The sequence below is a fragment of the Carettochelys insculpta genome, chromosome 1, assembly GCF_033958435.1.
Source record: "Carettochelys insculpta isolate YL-2023 chromosome 1, ASM3395843v1, whole genome shotgun sequence".
NCBI classification, from domain to species: Eukaryota; Metazoa; Chordata; order Testudines; family Carettochelyidae; genus Carettochelys; species Carettochelys insculpta.
In genome coordinates, this window is record NC_134137.1 from 361,526,857 (window position 1) to 361,553,573 (window position 26,717).

At 40.4% G+C, this 26,717-nt stretch overlaps 1 protein-coding gene across 1 annotated transcript in view; it reads right to left on the reverse strand.

Moving 5' to 3' along the window:
- The window catches only part of PCLO (piccolo presynaptic cytomatrix protein), a 539,688-nt gene that overhangs the window by 486,582 nt on the left and 26,389 nt on the right, over positions 1-26,717 (reverse strand). The window contains exon 3 of the mRNA XM_074984167.1: positions 22,677-24,044. Within this exon, the coding sequence (XP_074840268.1) occupies positions 22,677-24,044 (1,368 nt within the window). The remainder of the gene's footprint in view (positions 1-22,676; positions 24,045-26,717) is intronic.

Sequence of the window (26,717 nt, forward strand, 5' to 3'; positions counted from 1 at the left end):
AGCAAAGGCCATCTCTTTCTCTGGGTGGGGAGAATGACGGGGGGTTGCTGAGTCACCTTGCACCCCCCATGGAATTTCTTCATGCCCCCCTAGGAGGCACAGTCCCCAGTTTGGGAAACCATGCACTCAATAGTTTAGTCTGCGGGGTCAGCAACCCCCAGCAACTTTAATCAGCATGCAAGGTCGAAGCTCAGCTCCATTCCTCCTCCTCCATGCAGCCAGGAGCTTGCTCAAAGCCATGCTGCCTGGGGATTAACAGAAGACCAGCCAACCAACCACCACCTGAACCATGGTGTCCCAAACTGGAGGGCATGAACAAATTCCGGGAGGGATGGGAGGCAAGCCAGCCCCCCTTCAGTCATTGCGCCCCCCTGAAGAAAAAGCTGGCCTTTCCTTCTGGCTCTCAGCACCTGCCATTTCACGTGGGTGACTCAGCACAGCCACTATAAAAAGCAGACAGCCAGCAAAGGCCCACATGGAGCTAGCTTCCTCCTGCAAAGGTGAGTGAGTGTGGGGGGGGGTGAGGGGGAAGGAGGATGGAGTTGGATGAGGGGCTGGTGGTGTCTGGCTTTGGGGGAGGGGAGGGGCTCAGGCAGGTGGCTCGCAGGTTGCTGTGGTGGCTGGCCCGTGGTAAAAAAAAAGAGGTGGGGAAGGGTGAAAAATTTGGGAACCACTGACCTAAACAGTAAAATTCTGCATCTTTATTTATTTATTAATGAAACTGTTGTAAGTAGGACTATTAGTGACTTTAAAAAGTATGGTCTGAATGCCAGTAATAGAGGGCTAAAACTTAACCAAACCACAAACCCTGTATATGATGGAAACCACTTCGAGCCAGAGCCTTTTAATCCTTATGCATCTGCATACAGTCTTACTTCACATTCTTGACACTAACCCGAAGGCATTACAGAAGTATTCACTAGTTGTCGTTCTAAGAAAGAATTTCTCCATTCATTTTCTTTCAGACAAACTTTTTTCTCATTTATCCTATTGACTCCCTTCCTTGTAGAGAACTACTCTAACCCTGCTCATAACCTCCAATCAGGATCAACTGATACTAATCCTATTAACTATCCTCTATGATTTTGTGCATCCTCAGCTACCACTGAAATCAATAGGAGGTAATAGTTCTCAACATCTTGCAGGAATACCCCACTAAAATAAACATCAAGAATAAACAATCATTACCTTTCCAACAAAATGCCTTGCATGAGTTTCAGCAATTTGGAGGGTAGCTTCAATTCTCGGCCTTCAGCACACTATCCATTATCACTGCAAATACCTGCCAAGCCTCCGAACTGTTTTTCAGTCTATTTTTTTTTCCTTTCCATAATATTGGCAGATACATAAAATTAACATTTTCTAATAATAAAATGCATTTGCTTATATGAAACATACTGTGACATCCTTCCAACAAGAGCCAAAAATACATTAAACTGAAGTTCAGGTTTGAAAGATGATCAAAACAGTATTAAGCAGTCATCCAAAAGATTCTTTGGCATTGCACATTTTCCTAATTATATCTTTGTGAATTAAATCTCTATATTTTGAGATATTTTCAAGAGTTTCCACTGTATGCACCAAACAGTTCTACATAGAAATACAGCAGTGCATTAAAAACATTATTTAAAGTGACTGTCTAGTATTATTGACTAGCCTACAAAACCTTACTCATGCTGGTACTCTTTACAGAAAGGACCACATTTTGTCGCATGTACAATGAATGTTATTTTACTGAGGGCTTATCTACACTACCCCAGAAGATCAGCTTGCTCAGTGTCGATCTTCTAGGATTCAATTTCATGGGTCTAGTCTGGATGTGCAAAACCAATCTCTCAGAGGTCACAGTAGAGGAGGAGGATTAGTGAGGAGTACCAGAGGTTGAAGGGAGAAACTCTGCCATCGACCTTCCCCATATAGACAGACAAGTTAGGCAAGAGCAGGTACACTGATTTTAGCTACGCAATTGGCGAACCTAGAATTGCGTATCTGCAGTCAACTTACCTGGTCTAGTATAGACACAGGCTTAGTGATTAGCCACACTCACACCCACTGGACCACTTACAGAAAAAAAAGGTACTACTCAAAGTGTCAGAATTTAGGATACTGGAATCTAGTCCATGAGCAGCCCCATTGACAGCTCACAGGAAAAAAAGACTGCTCATTTGAACGTTAGCAAGATGGAGTCCTGGAACGTTAGCCTTTCAAATGTAATCTATTTTGAAATTTCTCATGTATTACAAGACTTCCCTTGATGGTTCCAGCACAATATATCCTTATACAGCTGGAAATTCAGAGTAGGCTACAATGTTTTGGATTACATATGTGAGTGGTTTCACTGACACTACTTGAGATATATCCTAAAGTGCTGAAATTTCACTGTAAAAATGTATTATAGTAGGCATATGGTGAATACTTTGAATTTCAAAGTTTCAAATCATTTCGAAGTTTTGACCACTTCTACTCACATTCAGATGCCACTAAAATCAGTACGACTCTTTTCATTGACCTGAACAGGAACTGTAAAGGACATTTCAAGACCACCTTTATTTCCTCTTTACCCAGATTCTTACACACTTTAAATAGTGGGTCTGAACATTCACAACTAACAATGGAAAGCCAGGCCAGGCTCTTTGAGAAACATTTCACTACACAAAAACGTCTCACTGAAATCAAGAGTCTTTCCTCTAATTCTTGGCAAGTTAATTGTGTAAATAGATGTATGCATCCGCTTGCTGAATTTGTCTGAAAATTTTTCCTTCTGAAGCACAAAGTGGAAACTTTGAAAATATCATTTAAACTTTCTCCATAATGGAATCTGCTCAGAGATAATTTTTTAACGTGTTGCTTAAGGGTGCGTGACTAATATTTACAGACTCATCTCCTTCAAACATCCAAGGGGTCTGACATACTTGCCTGGCCTCTGGGCAAGGTAGCGGGCCCCAGCTCCATGCCATGGAAGAGGTGGGGTCTCAGATGTAAGAGAAAGCACTGAGCCAGCCGGCCAGCCAACCTTCAGCACAGCTCAGACTGTGACACCCCCTGTCCACCACTGGGAGACCACTGTGCAGGGCTTTGGCAGCAGTTAAAAAGGTTCAAGGCTCTAGCTGCCACAGTTGCCCTCTTTTCTGTCCTGTTGGAAGGGCAGTATATGCATATGAACGACTTTACTGAGTATCCTAGTTTGACTGTCTTAAATGCTTTGTGAATACCTATTTTTTCTTGAAAACAGATGCAATCTGCTTTATCGTGTTAATCACAGAAAGGATGTTTAACTTAGCAACGGAAGCTTATTACAAATGAGTACAAAATGGTAGCTGAGGCAATAGAAATGAGCTTTTTTTTTTCCTTTACTAGCACCTTGCTCTTCATTTTCAGTGAGCATGTTTGTTTAATAAGATACTACTCAAGAAATAAGTGGCAAAATACCCAGCCCATGTTATTTTTGCCACTATGCATTTTAACCTAATGCTGTCATGTTTTAAAACAAGCTCCCTATTGATATGCTGTCCTTATTCATAGTAGGTACACAATATTTTGCAGATCATTTTAAATGAGCAGTGTTAATTTCCCCTGCTTAAAAATTATGTTACACTGTATCTCCAGATGCGAGACCCGATCCAAAGCCCAACAAAGTCAGTGGAGATAAATCCAATGCCTTCACTGAACTATAGATCTATTTATCCAAGTAGATTTATGGCCCTCAAGAATGCAGTATCTGAGTGCCTAAATCATCAGGCCCACAGTGTTTTCAACTGAATAGATTAGGAAAAGAGAACAACTTACCAAAAATGAAAAGAATCAGCAATAAACAATCCAACAGTATATATTATGCAATCAAAGTATAATGTATACAAAATATTATTAAATGTACATAAAATACTGAGAAATGGCAGCAAAAGTCCTGATTCAGAAACTCACTTGTGCCATGCACAGATGTCTAAAATCTCATGGTGCCCAGTCTGAACAACGAGCTTTGAGAAAGTTCATATCTGTACAGTGTACCTTAATATCATGTCTAGCTTTTCAAGATGTCAGATGCAGACCTGCAAACTTGAAACCCAAAGGTCTTTATTTTGATCCTGTAGAGACTAATTTACAGTGAGAGAAGCCACATAAATAGGTGATTACAACGATATCAGAGTCTTCAAATTGCATTGATTCTCTAGAAATTACTCCGTGTACTGGGCTGGGCTGGAAGACTGGTTTCAGCTTTGGTATATTCTCTTTTAGTTCAATGTGTGAACAGAATATAATTGAATAGAAATATACTTATGTTAACAACTAGTCTTATTACTTTTTTATTATTATTATAATAACCTGCAAACCATCACCTTCAAATCAGCACCTTCTCTTTCCCATTGTCTAAGTTCATTTCTAGAAAGGTTTAAAAATGGGTCGTAGTTTTCCATAATTAAATAAAGTGAAATGTTCACACATGTACCTTTTCTATGAAGTGGAAAATAAGCAATAAGAATAACTAATATGCTATGGCTGCAAATGAGAGGACAAAATGATTCACTGTAGCAGGAAAAAGGTTCATGTCCATTTTGCTTTTGTACAAACTGCAGAGCTGCATCTCATTCCAGAATGTCTTAATGTGACAGAATTCACAAAAAGGGCACACAGAAACATAACAAGCAACAAAGGCAACAGCAGAATAGATCTGTCAATAATGGGCAAGAGCTTTTATCTGACTGTTCACAGTACCTGAGAAATACATTGAAGATGTGACAAAACTGAAAAAGAGCACTAATGGAGAGATTGTTTTAGCTCTGTGAACTGTGCTCGCCAAATACAAGCAAAAGCCTCTGCGCCTTTTGCTCCTTGCATTTCTAGTGCCTCCCCTTATCTTTGCTTTCAATTGCAAACACAGGAGCGAACTTCAGAAATGACTGTTTCCTTCTCATTCAGCATGTTTGACACCTTCAAATGACCCTGGCATTCATTAAATAACAAACCAGTAATTAGAGGAATAAAACTTTAATAAAAGAAACTGGAGTATGTCTTTGAACAAAAGCATACAACCATGTAACGTCCCAATCCCCGTGTCAAGGGCATCTCCAAATTCCTGTTTCCTAATATCGCCCCTTATGAGCATCTCTACATTTACAGTAGTCTACAAACATATCTCTACAGTGCCATTTGTCATAAGATTGGAATTTTGTTTAAATATATTTATTAGAAATTTTCATTAGACTTCTGCTGTAGCCTCCCTATGTAATCTATCCTGTCATTAAACCGTATGATGCAAATATAATATCTATGCACATAAATGAGTAGTCAGATGGTCTTTATTAATTCAGATTTGGGTCTTGGCTACTAACTTTGTGAAGTCTTGCAGAGATATTCCATTCTGAATGAAAAATGTGTATTTCTATAAAATATTCAGACTCCCTAATGGATTCTTCCTTGCACGTTTTTGTTTCTGTTTTTTTGTTTTCATTGGGGCAGATGAGTTAATAGAAAAGCATTATCTCATGGTGACTACAGGATGGGCTATCCAGAGTGATATCCTAAATTCCTAAGTTCTTCACCTACTCTATAGTTATGTGCTGCTTATCTTCCATTTACACACACCTACCTGTAGTTTTATAACTGTTTCTGGTCTCCACCAGTAAACTAAAGAGGGAGCTTTAAGAGTGTTTTCCCTTCAGAAACTAAGAAATAATACTTCTACTTTTTGCCATGCAGATGTCATCTTTGTAGCCCCCCTCTCTCCAAGCAGCAGAATTGTTATATTTAGGTAACTGCCTCTACATAGAGGAAATGGAAAAGGAGGGTTTAGCTCTAATTTCAGAACTGGATTTTAAATATATCCAGTTTATACTGTAGATGTACTCTCCTGAAGCCTATGACTTCGAAGATCTGGTCAGCGACTAAAACATTTGTGGCACTGAAGACAATGTGTTCAGACAGAAAGAGCTCCATGAAGGAGACAGAAAAAAACAACAAAACAAAAACAGATATGCAAGGCAGCAGAAATGTAAAAGCACAAGCCAAAGAGCTGAATTAATCATAAGGCATGTGCTTAGTACAAAAGAATTTAGCTATAAATAGGGCAAATGAAAGAGTGGAGCTATTCACTTTGAAACTTCCTGCTAGGGGAAGAATAGGTATTAGATGGACAGGTGGAAGGTTTGGATCACAATGTGGCCCCAAACAGTGAGTTGTCTTTGGGAAATTGTCATAAATATGGGTGAAATAATCATTTTGCAAAATGCTGCAGATCCCAAATGCAGTAAAGTCAACTACAGTAAATCAAAGACAATCTGGTTTAGGAGTCTTTATAGATGTACTGGGATAGAGAAAGCCTGGTGAGAGTGACTGAACACTGTCTATGGCAGTGAATCGTACAATAATTCACTGAAACTGGACACAGGAGCTCAAGTAACAAGATTATGAGAGTGAAATAAAACCAAAACTGGGGACCAACATAACAACAGTAAATGGTTATTCTGGAAGACATATACCAGTAAAGGGGAAGTGCATTACTACCATCAGCCATCAAACACAATGTACAGCAGGGGTGGTGAAACTTTTTGGCCGGAAGGGCACATCAAGTATGAAAATTGTATGCAGAGCCAGGTCAGGAGAGTTGGCGGAGACTGACACACCCCAACAGCCAACAGCAGTTGAGCCCCCGACCCCATCTACCCTCTTGAGAACCTCCTGCCTCTTCTCCAGCCCCTTCTTTTCCCTACCCCAGATCAGTCCCACAGGCCCCCAGACCCAACCACCTCCTATGCAGCCTCCTACCTCCTATCCAGCCCCTGCTTCTCCCTGTGCTCTGTCTCGCAGACCCTCTGCCTCCTATTCAACCCCCTCTTCTCCCCATCCCGATGAGCACTCGGGACACCTGCTTCTCCTATCTAACCACTGAATCTCCCTGCCCCCACAATCTCCCAGACACCACACCTCCCACAAACCTTCCCTATGCCCCACCCTTGACCACTCCCAGAATCCACTGCTCACTATCCAGCTCTCCCTGCTCCCTAGTCAACCACTCTTCTTCCCATCCCCTGACTGCACAACCTGGAGCACACTGAGGCTATGGGGGAGAGGAGGTTAATTGCCTGTGCTTGTCGCATTGCCTTGCAAGTTGAGTGGCTCCTCTCAGCAGGACTGTCCCATCCCCACTCCCCTGAAGGAGCTTGAGAGTTCAGTTGAAGGAACCAATGGAGTAGATATGACCACAGTCCATAGTTTGCCCTCCTCTGATATAGAGACTCCCTTTAATTGTAAGGTCAATGATGGCACCAATGTTAGGTCTGGCAAGATGTGAGAAACTCAATGTGGTGAAACAGGTACTCTCACAACAAGATCATACTGAACCAGGCTATGAGGCACCCTTTCAGGAATACCATGACTAATTTTAAAAGTCAGGTTGCTTGCAGAGCAAATATATGCAACCCAGATAAACAAGCGGGACCTCCGCTTATCCATCAATTTAGAAAGACATCATTTGCACTCCACGATCATACCTGAGCTTGCATGGATGAAAGCAATGCAACTAATACTAACAATTGAGGGTCACAGAATGGGAGAGCTCCCTTGTACTTGTGAAAAAGAGTAAGAGCCTGCTACGCATATGCTTAGATTCCAGAGACTTCAACAAGTCTATGAGAAAACAACATTGCAAACTACCAACCACAGAAGAGATACTGGCTCAATTTACTGTCTCAATTTGCAAATGTTCAATATTTCAGTAAATTGGATGCATCCTCAGGTTTATAGCACTAGCTTTAACTGAGGAAAGCTAAAAGCAATTCACATTTAATACAACAGTTGGAAGATAGAGATTCTTATGCTTGCTATTTGGAATAGATTCAGCACCCAAAGTGTACTACAAAACACATATATGATCTATAAATATATTAATAGCATTGACACCTTAATGGATGTCATCATCACCTGGGCCTCAACAACAGGAAAGCATGGTCACAGAGTTCAGGCAGTCTTATATGCAACTAGTGCTGCAAATCTCAAATAGAGAGAAATATAATTTAGGGATTACAAATTGACTTTTGTTGGGGGCACTATTTCCAACAAAGCTGTAAAACACGGTCAAAGGAAGATTTCAGTCACTAAATGGTGCCACGTTCCCAGTCAAGGAAAGATATCCAGTAGTTCCTGGGAATGGTTAGTTATCTTGGGAAGTTTAAATCTAATCCATTTACCAAACCAGTGGCTTTGAGAAAACCCCTAGATAATGAAAATGGATGATACTGGATCCAGAACAGGAGAAATCCTGGGGAGGTTTAAAACAAATGATACAAGAACTAGTGATGAAGTTCTATTAACTAGGAAGGCCTATTAACATTTCAGCTGGTTCTTCAGAGTCTGAATTATGGGCATTGATATACGGAAGATTGTTGGTGACCAGTGGCATCCAAATCACTGGCTGAAGCAGAACACAGATATGAATGGATTCAGGAGGAGTTTTTAGAAATATTTCTTGCCTCTAAAAGAAGCAAATCACTATATTTATGGGCAGACAGTGGAAGCTGAAATGAACCACAAGCCCCTGATATCATTATTTAGCAAACCTCAATGACTGTGACTTATGGATCCAAAGAATGATGCTGAAGATGGAAAAGTATGATTTACATGCCTGGTAAATTCACATTCACTGCAGATGCAGTTTCCAGAGCACTGTCTCCCATGCATCAGAGAAGACTTTAGAGACTGCAAAGCAAGCCTGTGTCAATTACCATAGCTAATAGGGAACACCAACAAATAAGAGAAGGACTGTAGAAAGATGAATTGCTGAGGTAATTAAAGACCTGAGCCTGGGAAGGAGCACCAGCTCTCCCTGGTAGCCACAGATCTGGAGCTAGGGAAAGTCACGTTTTCCTCTGGCCGTGACAAAACTGCATATCCCACCTTTTCCCCAACCCCTCTTCTAACCCTACACCTCCCACCACCCTGGAAGCTATTCAAGACCAATGCTCCCTCTAATTTTTTCCATCTATGTGTGGAATAAATTTTATTTAGTGCACCAAAGGGTATGCAGATATGCACCATTAGAAACACATACTAATAGCTGTGAGCTCCCAAGTGGTTCCTGGAGCTTCCTGCTAGGCAGCAGGCACATTAAACAGTCCAGCTGGTGGTGCACCAGAGGAAATGTGTCACACACATCCCACCAATCAGGAACTGCCTGACCCCCCCCCCACACACATACTCCCCGAGAGCCATTTAGAGAATGTGGATGGACTGAAGCCTCCAAACCCCAAAGATTCATACAGAGAGCTGGATCATTGGTCTCCTTCCCATTACAGAACAAAAGCAGAGCACACAGCGTGTGTGCATTCCTCTCTCTGCTGGCTGTGGAGGAGGCAGAGGAGTTCCTCTCACACTCTGAGAGGGAAGAAAGGGAATAGCAAGCGCCTCCTAAAAGGACTGGGGTGGGGGGAGCTGGCACCCTCCTCTACTCTCCTTAGAAAAATACGCTTGCCCCACTGCCCTCTCTAAATCCACTCAGACCCGTGCACTGAGTGCCTCCTCATACACCCCAGGCCCAAATGTGGCACCCCCACATACTTTCAGTCCCCCTGCTTTGAGCCCCCATCAAGCTCCTGCCCTGACTCCTTCAGCCTCCCTGCCATTCCCACCGCCTGCCATGAGCCCCCACTCCACCACACACACATCCAACACAGGACCTGCCGTGAGCCCCCACTCCTCCCACACTTAAATTTCTTACAGGTATTGTAGCAGCAGAACCTCCCCACAACCCCCTGGCTCTGAGATCCCACCCCCAAATGAGTATGTGTGTGTGTGAGAGAGATACAATGCTACTTGTAAGAAATTTAAGTTACTTTCACCTATGAAAGTATGTCAAGCTGTACATCTGAAAACAGAGGCATCAAAAATCACCAGTCACTTTTTCCAAGGAAATTTTGATCAAAATATTTAAATTCCTTTCAGTTAAGTTCAAAACAAAACAAAAATCCATGAAAAAATTTTTGCAGCACTGCCATAGGGTAGAGCTTGACTAAATATATATAGTGTTGGGCTACATCTACGCTAGAAGCAACTGTCTACAGAAGTTACTGTTGGAAGAAACATCCAGACGGAACTTCTGTTGACAGATTGTGTCTACACTTACAAGTGGATTGATCTTTTTATCCCACTCTGTCAACAAAAGGGCCCCCAGAGCATTTATACTGCTTTTCTGTTGACAGTTTTTGTCGACAAAACATTTTGTGTGTAGATGCTCCATGAGTTTTGTCTACAAAACCCCAGTTTTGTCTACAAAACTCTTTAGTGTAGACACAGCTTGTTGTTTAGAGGACTAGTACCCAAATTAAGCACCCTGAATTTAATATATTAACAGATAAGTATAATGACCAAATCTTTGCATGCAAATAAAGTAATAACTTCATACAGATGTCAAATCTGTGACAAGCAGGGTGAGCACATTACAAATATTAACTTTTTGTATGTGTGTGAGTTCCTACCCACATGTGTCATAACCTTTAGATTCTATTTTTCTTGAGCATTTTTGTTTTACTCTTAACCTGTCTCTTCCATAATATAAAAGTGGGGGGGAAACCACTTCGACTCACAGTAATCTCTGAATTCATGAACAAAGATCATTAAATTCAATGAGACAGCAGAAGGTGAGCAAGAACAGGAAGAAGGACTGATCCAATCTAAACTGATTTTTAAAGTTCAATGGAATTGTTTCATCTAAAAATATTCTCAAAAAGTGTCTCGTTTCTACAGAAATCTTCAATTTATTGACAAAAACAAAAAAAATACCTAAAACAGATGGGGGTGGGGTAGAAATGGTGATTGTCTGAATACCAAAATATTTTGATTGTCAAATGATCCCTGAAGTGATTCATTTCCTGGGTAAGACCCACTTCTCCAGCTTATCTTTCATTTCATTTAACTAAGTCACGTGATACATACGAGTAGTGTTCCAAAGCAAAGATCATCCTGAAAATACATTCTATTATTGTTTAAATTAAAAACTGGAAAAAAATATACTTTTCTGACTAGCTAGAACTGTTTAGTAACGATGTACATCTGCTAGGACACACATCCCCCAAACTCATTGTTTTGGTTGAGGATATAAATTAGAAGACAAGTTTCTTATGCTCATTCTCCTTACATGACAAATGGACTATTTACAATTGCAAGTCTGTCTGATAAAAATCCAACAAGAAGTTAACCTTAGAGAGCTCTAATAACAGAAAACCAACATATGGTCTTCTGAACCCTGTCCTCAGAAGCTCAGACTACCTCATATTCTCAGCATCTGGCTTAATGCAATTAGTAGCTTCTGTGTCTTTATATATACTATATCTTTATTGTTCCACTCAAAATCATGTCTTGGACCTACAAAAATGGATGCACACTACCTTATTTCCATGTATTGATTACAGTAACAAAATATGGATTTATTTCTACTTCAACCAGCCTTTGCATAAAGAAATGCTGCCTGAATGCCTGGATGTTGCTAATCCTTTCTTCAAAACCAGGCCATGACCTCTTGTTTTCAAAAACTGTAAAACAACATCTCAAACAGCTTACTGGCATGAATCTAATCCTCTCTTTTCCAGTCTAATGACATAGGAAACCTCTTGCCACTGTATTGGTCAAATCTACCTTCTTCATAAGTAACATTCTTGAAAAATCCTGAATTGTTTTGGTGTTGGTCAACAGAACCTTCTGAATTTCAAAAAAATCCTTCCAAATTAGGGCGACCATATCTCCTTGTCCCAAATATTTGGAACAGGGAGATATGGGGGGAGGGGTGGCTCCTCCAAGCCCCAGGGACCTGGGAAGGAGGCAGCAGCTGCCTGCCCTGCCTGAAAATCCCTGTCCACGGCAGCCCCCAGCACTCCTGGGAGCCTGAAGGAAGTGGCAGGGATGGAGCAGCCACAGCACTTCCCCCAGCCTTCCCTGAGCCCCAGGGAAGTGGCAGGGATGGGGCAGCCACGCATGTTCTCCACACCTCCCTGAGCCCTGGGGAAGGGGAAAGTAAGCTAACCTGAGGGCTCCTTGTTCTCTGGCCTTTTTGGCATCTCAAATACAGGACTGTCCTGTGAAAAATGGGACTGATGGTCACCTTGTTCCAAAATAACTGTCACAGTTACACAGACAATTTCAAATAAGGTTCTTATAGTTACATAATATAAGGTCACAATATTTATTCTGTATTCACACATTGGCTTAACACCCTAAGATTACCCTCACTTTTTAACTGTTATTCATTATACAGATGATTATAATGTATTGAAATACTGCTATTGATTACACACATACAACCTTGCTGAGTGTAAAAGACTGCAGCACTTGTACCCCAGTGCTTTTCTGGATCTGTATTGTACACAGAAAGTTCTGTATTAATTTACCACAGTGTTGTGATGAGCGCAAGCCTCTTGGCACAGCATAATATAGTGAGTTATGTGGGATTTAGCTGCCGTTACAACATGCATAGACCATCTTTAGAGAAATAAGCTGTGTCCCCAGTGAATGCACATACGTGTTACAGTAAAACTTGTTAGAGTTGTACTATACATCCAAAGCCAACATATCGGTCTCAGTAATTTGACTGTTAAGGATAGATACCAGTCCTTTACAAGTTGAATAGAAAAGAACACGTATGTTTGCAATGCATAAAGAAGTGGCTCTGTGAGTCCATGAGGGCTGGCAATCGTCAAAAAGTCTGGCTGTAGGTTTCAGACACATCAAATTATCACCACAGATATCATGCCCCAATCATGTTCTTGGTTCTTCTTCCCAGAAACAGAACAGGCTGCTCTTTTGCTTATGGAGAGGTGAAAACATCTAACACTCCATGATGTGGCTATAGCAAAGCCAGCAGTAATCAAATGTTCTCACACAGTTCTGCAATATTGCAAAAGATTTTGTACTATTAATTTTTCTGCTTATATGAGAAAGATAACCTTTGACTGTAAATGCATGTATTATTAAAAAACAAAAAAAATATTTTGCTAGTCTTTATAGTGCTACTTGACTGTTTTTTGCTTTGAAACCCAGAAAAGGTTTTAAAATACCTGAATTAAGCATTTATTTCTTTCTCAAGACAGGAATTACAACATAAAGACAAGACAAGAAAGACCCTGTAACAAAAGAAATACAATGGAGAAAAAAACCAAATACTTTAACATGTTAATATTCATATCAAAAGTTTGTGGGGTAATGTCAAGTTTGGATACAACTAAGCTAATCTAAGCCTTTAGAAAATTTATTTTAAAATGGCGACAAGATGCAAATTCCTGATGAAATAAAACAAGAAGAAAATCGCCTGGGCTTTCAGCCAAGTCAGTAATTCTTCAGATTATCTACTTTAGGTTTCAGACTTCATCTTAACCTTCACTAATGCTCAAGTCTATAGACTGTCTGATGTCCCAATAGCAGGGAGAAAACTAGACTGAAAGATCAGTATTCAAAGCCTTTGGCCAATCATGACAATCAAAAAGTTTTCATCCTGAAAGGTGCTAAGAAATGGACAAGTGCTACCAGGGAAGATTTCAGCACATATGAATCCCTTTCTGAGCAAGGAGAATTGCCAGAGTTAGATACAAGAGTTCATACACGAAATATACAGCTTACTGCCATCATCTCTTCAGAGTTCAGACAGTAAACTCTCTCTTAGCAAAGAAAAAAAAAAAAAGCATTCATGTATAACTTTATAGACTAACAAAATAATTTATTAGGTGATGAGCTTTCGTGAGGCAGACCCACTTTTTCCGATCTGGAAATAGAGCTGTACTGGAAATACTGCTGAAAGTGAATTGGCATGACTATTATATAACAGAAAGACACAAATAAACAAAAATTGAAATGAAAACTGACAAATCATGTACACAGGACAGAGGGGTTGAGTGAGGAGGAGGACAAGTGGGGGGAAAATTACTTACAAGTAAATTCGATACCTTGCTAGGGCCTCAACAGAGATAGTCTGAACCTTAACAAACAAGGTAACTGCTAACATGGCTACTTCTCTGATACTATTCATCATGCAACAGGAGCTCGGAGCTCCAGCTGGACTTGGTATGGACAGGGATTGTCCATACCTTGCACAGATCCTTTGGGTGAGAAGGAAGATAAGACCCTCACCCCACATCTTGGAAATTCTTGCTTTTGCAGAAGCTCTGAAGGCATCAAAGAAGCGAAGGTGGCAATCGGATGGTGGGGATCACAAATCTATTGTATGGGAACCATCGTCTTTTGGATTGGGACCCCCCCACACTCTGAAATTTCAGATTTAAACATTTGAAAATGTGAAATTTATCAATTTTCAAACCCTACGGGCGTGAAGGTAACCATAATGGATTGTAAATCTGGCAGGCGCCTACTGATAATGAAATATTTGAGGAACTTAATTTATTCCTCTTAGACACAGAAAAGGTTAAGGGTAACTTGATTACAGTTCATAAGTACCTGCTTCAGTCTAGTACAGAAAAGTATAAGATGATAGCTGGAAGTTTAAGGCAGAAAAATTCAGATTGGAAATGTGATATAAATTTTTAATAATGAACGTAATTAACCATTGCCATAACTTAACATGGGACATGGTGGAGTCTCCATCACTGACAATTTTTATAAACCAAGATTGGATGTTTTTCCTAATAAATGTGTACCTGCAATTATTTTAGAGAAGTTCTATGGCCTGTATTATGCAGGAACTTATACAAGATGTTCACAATTGTCCTTTCCGGCCCTACAATCTATGGATTATTTCTTTCAATAGTATGTAATTTCTACAAAATATGGACAAATATCAATTGCTCACTTATGAAAATATTTTAACACAAGCTACACAAGTGGAATCAACGTTCATTCGGAAATGTGGAATAACTGACCTGGTGTAAAATTAATTTCACTTTTTACAATTCTCTTCACTATAAGTGGTTATTATAAATTAACAGATACAACTTCTGTGAACTGTGGTGAATTCCTATGCATTATCCTGTCCATTTTGCATAATAAAGGAAGTGTTATGAAACAAAGCATTCCTAGCCTGTAATTTTTCATAAACAAAATTTAGACAAAGGCTTTAAATGTCAGAGGTAAAATATATTGCTAAAGAAAATAGATATATTTTCTGTAACATATGTTAGAGATTCTTCATAATGTATTCCAATCAACAAATTTTTCTCAATTGGCCATGTCTACACATGCGCCTCCCTTTTGGAAGGGGCATGTGAATAACACAGATTGGAACTGTTTAATCAGGTGCTGATATGAACATTCAGTGACTCATTAGCGTAATGATGGCCAGTCGCGCTTCGAAAGTGCTGTTTTCAAAATGCAAACTGGCTGTATAGACACAGGTGCCTTGATATAAACCACAGACTTTGAAATTCCCTTACTCCCAATTCATTTTGGGAACAAGGACATTTCAAAGTCCAGGGTTTATTTGCAAGTACCTGCATCTACACAACCAGTTTGCATTTCGAAAGCACCACTTTTGAAGCGTGACTGGCTGCCATTATAGTAATGAGGTACTGAATATTCATATTATCACCTCATTAACAAGTTCTGATCCACATCATTTACATGCCCCTTCTGAAAGGGAGGGGCATGTGTAACATGGACAATTGTTTTCTAGATTTTTCTAGTCATCCTCTGTTCCATAAAACAATGAAGTTTATAAAGCTCTAAAGCCGCCACAACGTTCTCCAGGCTGACGAAGAGAGTATGGGCTAACAATAAGCTCACTGTACTCACCAAGGTGCAGGTCTACACAGCCTGCGTTTTGAGCACACTGCTGTACGCCAGTGAAACATGGACTTTGCGCTCAAAGCAAGAGCAGAGGCTCAATACATTCCACATGTGCTGCCTTAGGCACATACTCGGTATCTCATGGCTGGACAAGGTCCCCAACAGCGCAGTGCTTGAGAGGGCAGGAACTCCCTCCAAGTTCACCCTCCTCAAACAGAGGCATATGCGCTGGCTGGGCCATGTCTCACACATGACGGATGGCCGAATACCAAAGGACCTCCTCTTTGGCAAACTGGCATCTGGAAAGAGGCCAAACTTGCGACCTAAATTGCACTACAAGGACATGTGCAAGCGTGACCTCAGTGTTCGCTCTATCAGTGTGAACACCTGGCAGTCGCTCACCTCAGACAGGCATGCCTGGAAGCAGGGAGTGAAGGAAGCTCTTGCTATGTATGAAACTACCTTGGTGAAGGAAGCGGAAGACAAGAGAGCCCTCAGGAAGATCCGTGCCCATGATACCACAGCGACATCTGCCTACTGCTGCTCACAGTGCGGAAAGGACTGCCACTCCCGGATGGGATTGCACAGCCACAGAAGACACTGCTCGAATCAGTCCAACTGGGGCACAAACCCATAATCCCTCGGGATTGAAGGATGCCTACTAAAATAGGAGTTCATCTACTAGGAGTTCAGAACTGTCCAGGCTCTCTATGAAGGGCAGACAGTGTAGTGTACAGTTTTTACTAAATTAAAAATAGAAATAATAGATATAATCTCAGATGGTAGACTATATCTTTCTGGATATATTCATTACAATCTTGGATGGTTCATTACTTTAAAGTGTTCTAAAGACTTCCTTTAAAGAGTTCCCACTACTACCACATTCAGGATTCATTTCAGCTAGGCTGGATTTTCATTAATTTTAAAGGTTAGTGTTAGGGCTTGAATAAATTCCTGAAGCATTTAACCAAAATGGGTCACCTGCTGATGTTGATGCTCCGTTTTTCCTCAACTTTCAATGTGAGTTTGGAAAATAGAAATTACTACAAGAAGTTAAATTGGGGGCAATCTACACCCATATCCTTCCTCTGCAGTGACTGGTGCCAAATGCTTCAGAGAATGGTATTAGAGATCCCGCAGGCAGTTATGAAATCATGGAAAATGTCCTGCTAGCTGCAAAAGTCAGAAGTTTGTTTATGTTTTTAAGTATAAAGATATATATCCATTGCAAAACTGTATTTTCTTTGAATCTTCCTAAGCTCTTGACTTTTATGTTACCACCAAATTTGCCTGGGAAGGAACTTCACAATGTAGCCACTTTCCCCACTCTGTTCCCCATTTTCTTAAATGAGGAAGAATAGTACTTATGTATTGATGTACTTTGTATTAAAGTCTAGTAAATACAAATGTGGGCCCAAGATAGCAAAAATATTAACGTTGCATTTATAAGTCAACTTGCAGAATTTTATGCCACCGGCAATCCCATCAAATAAGGCTAATAATAAATATTCCTTTCTCCTATTTAAGACTGCCATATGAAAGCTGTATCTTTATGAACACATCCTTTTCTAAGATTTATATTTCCCTTTCAGGTCTTAGAAATTATATCCATCCCCTCCCTCTTCTTGCAAATTTCCCCAACTTATTTTCCATTCCAAAAATACTCTTCTTACCATGTCAGTAATATATTCTTTCACAGATGGAACAATTTTTAACTTCCAATATCTAAGGATAATTTTACACCTATCAAGAGACTAAAGAACTGTAGGTTTGTTGTTCCCTTGGCATTTTCATTAGATTAGACATATTGCACATGCTAACACTATATGCCCACCACATATATCATTTTGCTTTCTTTTCTGTTCCATAGCTATGTAATTATATTAAGATGTAGTCATAGAGCACGCATACTGATTATATTATTTTAATTTCCTAGCTTTTCCCCTACATGTTTCCAACTAACCTTTCCTTTAAAAAAACACCTTATTTGTATTATATTGCCACACTATTTCATGGCACAATGCCTGCCTCCTGCCTCCCCTACTCAACATGTCAAACAATTATATTAGTCACACAGCTCTGATCCTGTCCACTCAAAAGCTATACTGAGCTTTTAAATGCACAAAATCATCATTGCCATGGTTTTCATTTCTAAGCTTCTACAGTTGCATTATTAATTATTATTATTATTATTCTGTTACTAAAAATAGAGCTGTTCGGACTACTTGAGCTGAAACCCACAGGAAAGCTAATTAAACAGTTGGTAAACAATGCTCCTCCCCATTGTGTAAATGGTAAGATAAGAACACTGGCTCAGATCTGTGCTAATGCACAAGGTTTGTTTGTCCCTGCTAGTCTTTGAAATCTATCAAGTGTTATTTATTTATTTAATCTTTGTTGTTTGCTTTACAGATATATTACCATTTAGGTACCCACATATTTGACTGCTAAATCAACAAGTCAGAAAAAGAGCTATCGCTTCTCTTTTGTAAAAAAGGCGATGTGAGCCCATAACCTCAATATGTAAAAATCAGCGCAGCTACAACATTGGTATTAATGGAACTTTGCCAATTTACAGCAACTGAGAGACTGACCCTTTAGGTTTAACTGGGGCTCATCGGCACAAACAGTTTTCAAGGGCTTCCGAGAAGAAATTATTATTTAAAAGCCTAGGTGCTGTCATATAACAAGTACATATATCCTTTACAGTAAAACCCTAAGTTAAGTGGGGGCTGCTTTCCTGCAACCCCCTGCGTAACACAAATTTTCGTGCAAGTCGAGGTGGGGAGTTGGGAACCAGGCTGCCACTTGGTTCCCAGCTCCCCACTGCTTGTGGCACCTGGGAAACTGACCATCCCTAGTGCGGCTGCTTCTCCTTGCCCTCCCACAGCTACACGGCTGTCAACCTGACAGCAAGGCCACTGAGGGAAGGTAGCGAGAAGGGGCTCTTAGCGTACCTTTACATAGCTAGGCAGGCTGACAACCACAAAGCAGCTTCAAGTTGTGCTTAACTCGCATTCAAGTGAAGTAAGCGCAACCTGAAGCCATGTATTTTGGGGGTTTACTGTATTAAAAAAATATAGGCTTCTCATTCTCTCATAGGTGTCAGTCACCCCTGTCCGCAGCATGACACCAGGCTGCATGTTGGATTTTCTGTGTTAAAAGTATTCAAAGATTGAACTTGCTTGGGGGAAGTCTATTTTCCCAAGGATTTGTCAACTCGGCATACATTCCCTTGCTCTTTGGGGCTCACTGTTCACCCCTCAGGTCAATTAAATTGTGCACAATCAGAATCTTTACTCATTCAAACATGTTTGCTTGTCCACCACCTCCATCCCTGCGTCATTCTCCAGGCCTCTCTCTCTTACCCATTCTTTCCCTCCAGTTCCCCGCTGCTCCACAAGTGATAAAGGGACACAACTCTTATTTTAACAATTACCAGGTAACAATTCCTAGACTGATGAGAAACCACCAGTAAGAACTGCCCTGGTGCATTGGCAACTGAAACATGAAGCTCATTTAAGGACTGTTTTCTGAACTCAAACACATCCTGATGTCAGCATAAAGAGTCAGAAGGATTTTTTTTTTAATAAAGGACAAATATAGTCTTTAAAATAGCAGAATTTGGCCTTTACAGATTAGCACCCAGAGAGTAAGGACAAAAAAAAAAAAAGACTGTGTGTTTAACATAGGGACTGAAATTTCCCCCGATCTAATTCTCACAACTATGGGCATTCTTCCCCCTGATTCTCATGTAGAGCAGGTCCTTCCCCACTTCAAAAACATAGCTTGAGAGTGATGATTGGTAATACACACAAATCAGACGAGCTGCTTGTCCACTGACAAAACACATCTCACTCCAGTTGTACTGAGCACTACAAGTTTCAGAGTTAATACAATGCTAACTTCCATCATATTATTTGTGAAGGCCCCCCTACTCAAGGGGCCTCTACATTTTACTGGAAGAGTTCCACTAGGGGAAGATCCTGTGTGCTTCAGTTTAGCCTTAGGGACTGCAACTCCCTGGTGCCTTGGGAAAGAGAGAAATACTTCCTCTTCCAGGCACAGCAAGTGAGATAGGAGCCAGACTGGATTTCAATTATTAATGACATTTAATCCTATTCTGTATACCATTTCTTTAAATTGTTAAATAAAACTGTGATCACTCTAAGGTAATTACACTGGATATACATTATTTATAACTAGTATGTTAAGTCAGACCTATGTCTCAGATTATTATTAGAATAGGTTTATTCCTGGAGGTCCCCAAGTCAAGCCATTGAGAGTATACAGGGGCCAGGTACAGGCACCACCTACTTTAAACTCCTTTAGAAGTAAAGGGACTGCAGCAGAGAGGTGGACAGAAGATGCCCACCTATCCAACATCACCACTGGGATACTCAGGATGTCCTTTAAAGTCAACAACATTGTTTGCCCCAGCACATAGGTGAGTGTTGCCAGTTCTTGAGTAGCCCTGGGGGGCGAGGTGTATACTTGCACTGTCCATGATATCAGATTATCATCACATCATTATGTTACATCATATCTAGATTCCATCACAATTTTTTGCCTGTAGTATAAAAGGTTACCACCTCCCATTCCTGTCAGTGGGAATGCAGCTTGCATCCTCTTCACAATGTATGGCCAAGGGGAGATGAAGACATAGGTAAATGGTGATGGAGGGAAGTGGAAGAAAGAAGCAAATAAGATGGAAACCATAGGGTATGGGTAAAAAAAATGGCCTAAGCTAACACAGGAATGGTAGCTAAGGAAATTTGTGGTTACGGAAAGAAACTAGACAAAAGCATGTGAAGAAGACAAAACTAGGTGGAAAGGAGAGACATGAGACCAGACAGACTATAAGGGAAGGAAATTAGAAAGTGAGATGTTGAATAATGTGAGAGGAAGGAAACAGAAGGAAGGGAGGAAAACTTTGAAGGGAGGAGAATGTTGTGGTGAGCATTAAGGGAATGAAAGGGAAAAAGGCAAACTGTGAGGCTGGAAGGAGAAGTCAAGTCAGGAAGGTTAGATAGTGATAAGTGAGGGAAACAGGAGGGAGACTGCCAAACTGTCTTTTATAGTCAAATTCGGCACATTAACACGTGGTTTGAACAGGATGGGAATTTTCTGAGTCACTATGGGGCTCGTTTGCCTACTTGGGTTAATCTAGCTCTTGATCTTCCCCCCCACCCCTTCTACCCTCTATGCTCTGATTAGCTCACCTTGATAATTTTTTTCTGATTTGTCCACCTTGATTACTGTTTCTGGATCTCTGTGCCTTAAATATTGAGTCTGTTCTGATATGGCTATGGTCTGAAGAAGTGGGTCTGTCCCACAAAAGCTCACCTAATAAATTATTTTGTTAGTCTTTGAAGTGCTACTTGACTACTTTTTTGTTTAGGAAAGATTAAGTCAGTTTCCCAGTGGAGGTGTCAGGAAAGGAACAGGCAGGGAAGTGAGGGGAAAGCGTCACATTTTTGTGAATGTATTTATTTAACAGCTACATGTGGGGCTTTCAAAAGTGATGACAGGATACAGGAGAATAAGCCACATTAAAAAATATGGAACATTTTCACCCAAATCCCTTCATCACTTTTGAAAAATCTCCACCTGTATTTTAAAGCCAAATGACCTCACATCATGGAGATGCAGGATCTCTGCCCTAATGAATGAAAAATTCAGAAGACAGACTCAAAAGTGTGAGGGGTTATTTTTTTGGTTTGGTTTTAGGGAAAGGCAATGCTACCATTAGGAAGTGATTTAAGAGATAAAGTCCACAAAATACTGAATGTTCTGTTCTCTTCACTCTTCCTCTTATGCTTCTGTTCCAGCTGTGGCAGTGCTGTGACAATGATCTAACACAGCCATTTCTAATTTATTTACATGGATACCAAACACCTTAAACTAATAGTTTCTCTTCTCAGGTGCTAAGTAGATTGAGTTACACACTTGAATTATCTGCAAGCATTTCACTGCTGGTCTATTTTTACCAAGTAAGGTCTTATTAGTTCAATGAGGAAAGTATGGCATTTTTCTGCCCTTCTTATTAGTTGACATAAAGTTCCTCTCTCATTCCCCCTTTTTGAAAAATCCATTACAAGAAGGAACAATAAATACATAAATAAAATTTTAAAAATATTGCCTTTTTGGAAAATATGGTTACAAAAGGTAAAAAGAGACATTTCTAATAATTGCCTTTTATGGAACTTTTTCCACTATATATCCATATGAGAAAAACTTTTTTCTTTGTATTATAACAATGAACAGCCCCATTTAAATGCCAACAACTGTATCAGTTAAATGGCTTTCTAATCTTTGCCTGTGTGAATCCTGCCCCACTTTGCGCACACATATCCCTGGAACTTTAGGTTTAAAGTAAGCACATCAAAATGAGCCACATATAGTCGAGAATCAGAATGGATTTAATGCAAACTGATGATTGAAGTAGAACACTGCCTAACAGATTTAGGGAGAAGTTAAAAGAATCTGCTGGGGAAAAGCAACTAACAATTAATAAAGCCTTTCATTCAGCAGTGCTCACTGATTAAAGGAGGGGGAGATGGAAATAAACCATGCTCATGTTGCTATATCGACAGGCATGAAGGAGAGCTTTTACCCCGGGTGAGCTCTGAAGACGGAGTACAATAATCTGCCATGCTATAGTAACACTAATTTCAAAGGGTTCAGTAATCATCATTATCAGTCTCATTATTATTGGTCTGCTTTTGCCACAAAACCTAGGAAATATACTGTGCTGGAGTAGTCACTTTTAAAACACAGGAAATTCAACTGAAGTCAATTTTGACTACCCTCCAAGTTTCAGAAATATTTAATTAAAAATACAAGCTCACAAATGAAGCATTAAAAGTGTTCAGTACCGCTTGTTAACTAAAAATGTGCTTTGACTTTCACAATGTAGAAAATCAGTTATTACCATTTTTAGAGTAAATATAAATACCATTGCCTACCTCCATTATGTGCGGCATCGGGTTAAATCCACAGAGATTGCACACAATATTCTTGCATTCTGTACATGTATTAAAGTTGGGAGGATCCTTAGAACCAATGTTTAGTCCAGTTTTACAGAGAGGGCAAGTTGATTTAGGTAGGGTAGTTTTTTCCAGTTCTAATGGCCCAGCAGTTTTTTTAGATTCAGCTACTTGAGGCTTGCTGTCTTTCACTGCAAGAGGTTTTTTTTCTAATTCAGATCCTTTACCCATTACAATGTGTTCTGCCTTGGGTGGCTCTGATTTTTCAGCCACAGGAGGTTTGGCTTCTTTTCTCACAGGTGCTACTTTTGGAGATGGTTGAGCCTGACTGGCCTCTTTGGGTGGAACCTGAGACGGCGGAGGAGGTTGCTTAGTAGCAGAGCCCAGTAAAGGGCCTGAGGATTGAGCTCCTGCTTGGCCAGATGTGGAGATTAAATTTGAAGCTTGGCTAAAGATTGAAGCACCAAATCCAAAAAGTTTCCCAGTAACTGTTTCTTGTGGAGTTGTAGGCTGTGGTTTAGGGGCATCCGTGATCCCTCCCAGGTTTAGACTGAAACGCCTTGGTTGCTGTTGAGGTTGAGGTGTTGTTTGCACTGGGACAGGCTTGGGGCCTCCAGCGGCTTGTTGTCCCTTTGGAACCTGCTTGTCATCAGGTTTGGGGATTATTCTTATTTGTGTCTTCCTAGGGTCTTCTTTCATTGGTGTTGGCTCAACAGGTTTTGCACCTTTAATGTCTGACCCAGGCTGAGAAACAAATTTAGGATCTGACTTTTGCCGTGACACTTGTGGTAAAGTTTTGGAATCAGGCACAACAGTCTTCTCGCCAGCCAGACGGGTGCCCTGCAATAGCTTGGCAGGTTCCGGTCTCTGGGGTTCCATTGCTTTCTGTTGTATTGATGGAGTTTTGGGAGCTTGTGGATTCTGTTCTAGTTCAGATGCTGAAGAGACAGGTACACTGTCAGCTGCAGGCTTCTTTTGCTTATCTTCAACCAACATTGGCTTGACCTGGTCAAATTTTGGAGTGGGTTCAAGTTGCTGGGAGATATGTGGGGTAGCAGACTCAGTAGCTGGCTGCTTTGATTTCACAGGGGGAGAGCCAGGCATGGAGGGCTGTTTTGCCAAAGGAGGGGGCTTTTTAGGTTCTGGGGACTGGGAAGGAGTAGGCCTCTGAGCAACATCTTTCTTTGGAGTCGGCTGCTGAGGCTGGGAAGGTGGTTTTGTTGCTGAAGGTATAAAGGTTGCTTTCTGTTTGTGTGGAGGAGGTTGCGACACAGGACCATGAACAGGAGCTAAATCGCCACCTAGTGCTCTTTGCATCTGGCAGTTTAAACAGAGCCATTCTTTAACCTGCAGAGAAAAAAAAAAGTTTTGTTTTTTTAAATAATTAATATTAGGATAATGCAATGCTGTCCATCAGAACAAGTCCGCATTTCTGGTACCATGGAAATTTATGGGCACAGTATTGATTTGCCAACTTTGATTCAAGAGGAACACTGCTTTTCCAAAAAACCCAATAAAAAACAAGACACTAATAATTAATATAATAATACTCAAAAATAGTTTGGCAAATTAATGCTGCTAATGGAGAGCCATAATTATAATGATTAGAACTGAAGCAAATGCACAATTTCCTTTAACTGTGCAACTATCAAGTCCCTGATCTTGTAGTTTTGGTAATGTTTTATAAAATAGGGCAAAAAAAGTCACAGTGTTACATGATACGTTCCTATGGAATTAACAGCAGAGGTGTGCTAATGAATTCCATATATTTATGTAGAACCATTTCATACCATCAATGTCTGAGTGCAAGTCTCATATGAAATGAAAAAGGAGCTCTGCTTAAAAAACGATGGTGGTACTTGATCCGTAATTAGGCGTTCCTGCAATCACATCATTATCAGGCTTAGCAGAGCCAAGAGTAATTACCACAAGCACCATTGCAATCTCCATTATTCAGCACAAAGGGAGGAATACGGGGAATAGTTCATCTATTTTCTGTACCTCTGAGACTATTACTGTACTATCCCAGAACCTCACAATCTGTAATGTATTTATTCTCACAACAGCCCTGTGAGGGAAAGAAATCTTATTTTGCAGCTGGGGAATGGACTAGATGACTTGCCCAAAGCCTCAAGGAAACATCACAGAGCAGAACATTGCACTGAGATCTGAGACTCAGCCTACCTCCCTATCCTCTGGACCATTCTTGCTCTCAGCGCATGCCCCCATAACTATTTTAAGAGAAGAGAGAAGAACAAACACAGCATTCTTTCTCCCCAAAGACCATCTGCTCAACTGTGATTGTGGCACCAGAGGATTTCAGAATCACACATCAGGCCTGAGGAAGATGAAGAGGAAGCTAGGTAAACATCTGTATCACATGCCATCCCCAGGCTTTTCATTGCTACCCACAGAATAGGAGGGGGAAGGACACAAATTAGATAAAATGAAATGTTGGGGAAATATTTCAGGGAGAAAAGCTGAGTGAGAGACTCTCAGTTTGGTACGATCTCCTGTAAGGCAACAATTTCCAGCAGGAGAATTAGTGCTGCTCATTACAGCAGTATCTCCTATTTTCCATCGTCTCTATTCCCTTTGGAGGGGAAGGTGGGGGCCAGATGCAGCCACAAGGCCAGTGACATCATATCTCCTGAGTGAGCCAAACTGCCAAGGACAAAAGAAGCTGCACATTGGGTAGATCACTGGGTAGTACAGAATTCTCGATGGTCTCTTGACTGTCCAAGTGAAGAGAGAATCATGCAGCCTGCTCCCTCCACAGGCCTCCTCCATGCTACCACCCAAGAGGAAAACCAGGACATCTGATGTGGGGAAGGTGCGGGGATATTCCAGGGGATAAAACAAGCTTACAGGACAAAATAATTAAGAGACAACCTCAGATCTCACTTAAGAGTGTGCAACTCCCATTAAATTCACTGAAAGCTTCACCAATGGAAAATAAAACTAAATTCTTCCAGACAGCTTTTCACTTATTATATTTTCCTCTGCACTTACCCACAATACATTTTCAATAATCACGGTAAAAGAGTTTTTAACATTTAGACACAGCCTCTTCAAACGCAACCTAGTTTGTCTCTAACTATTCAGATGTGTATAATATGCATATGCTATGGAAAATGAACTCAGCTATAACTGCTTCCCTTACAGGACCACTGTTAAGGCACCAGAAGCAGGTTTAACAGTAATCAAAACCATACAGTATAATACTGACACTGTCTTTTGTCTTCCATTTTCAACTAAGAGTGTTTTTGGTTGGGTTCAAACACTCCTCTGCAGTATCTGCAACTCAAATACTTTATAAGTGCATGGCAACCAAAAAGCGAAAATGATTAAAATCAAAACATGAACAGGCCAGTCTAATTTCAGCTGACTGACTTACAATAGAATAAAATTTATTGCTGTACACAGGGCAGGCACAAAGGTTATTATGTCCTATTTTGGTGGCTTAAATGGTGCATAATGAAAGTAAATTAAATGAATTTTACCCCTAATTTCTGTTTTATCATCAATGGTATCACAGTGTTAAGTACTAGGATGACTTCCCATGAGCCTTCTTGAAAAAAGTATTTCTGGACAAATGTACCACAAAGCCAATGATATACCTGAAATACATTAATGATATTTTCAGCCACTGGACAGATGACTTAAAGTCCCTTGTAGATATACACCACAACTTCAACAACCATCAGCCACCTATAAAAATCTATGGCATATTCTGACACCAGCATCAACTTCCTGGACATAAAAAGTCAGGTACACAAACAGAATCCTATGGACAACTATATGCAAAAACCTCACAGATATGCAAAAAACAGATATGCAAAAAAATCACAACTACCCTCATAGACTCAGTAACCATCCAGAACACACACACGAGGTCTGTTGTCTACAGATAAGCACCCAGATACTACATAATATGCTTCAAGGAGAAAGTCCAGTATATATACACCTTTAGATGCCCAAAATCACCTTCACCAAAGACACTCCATCACAGAAGTAGAT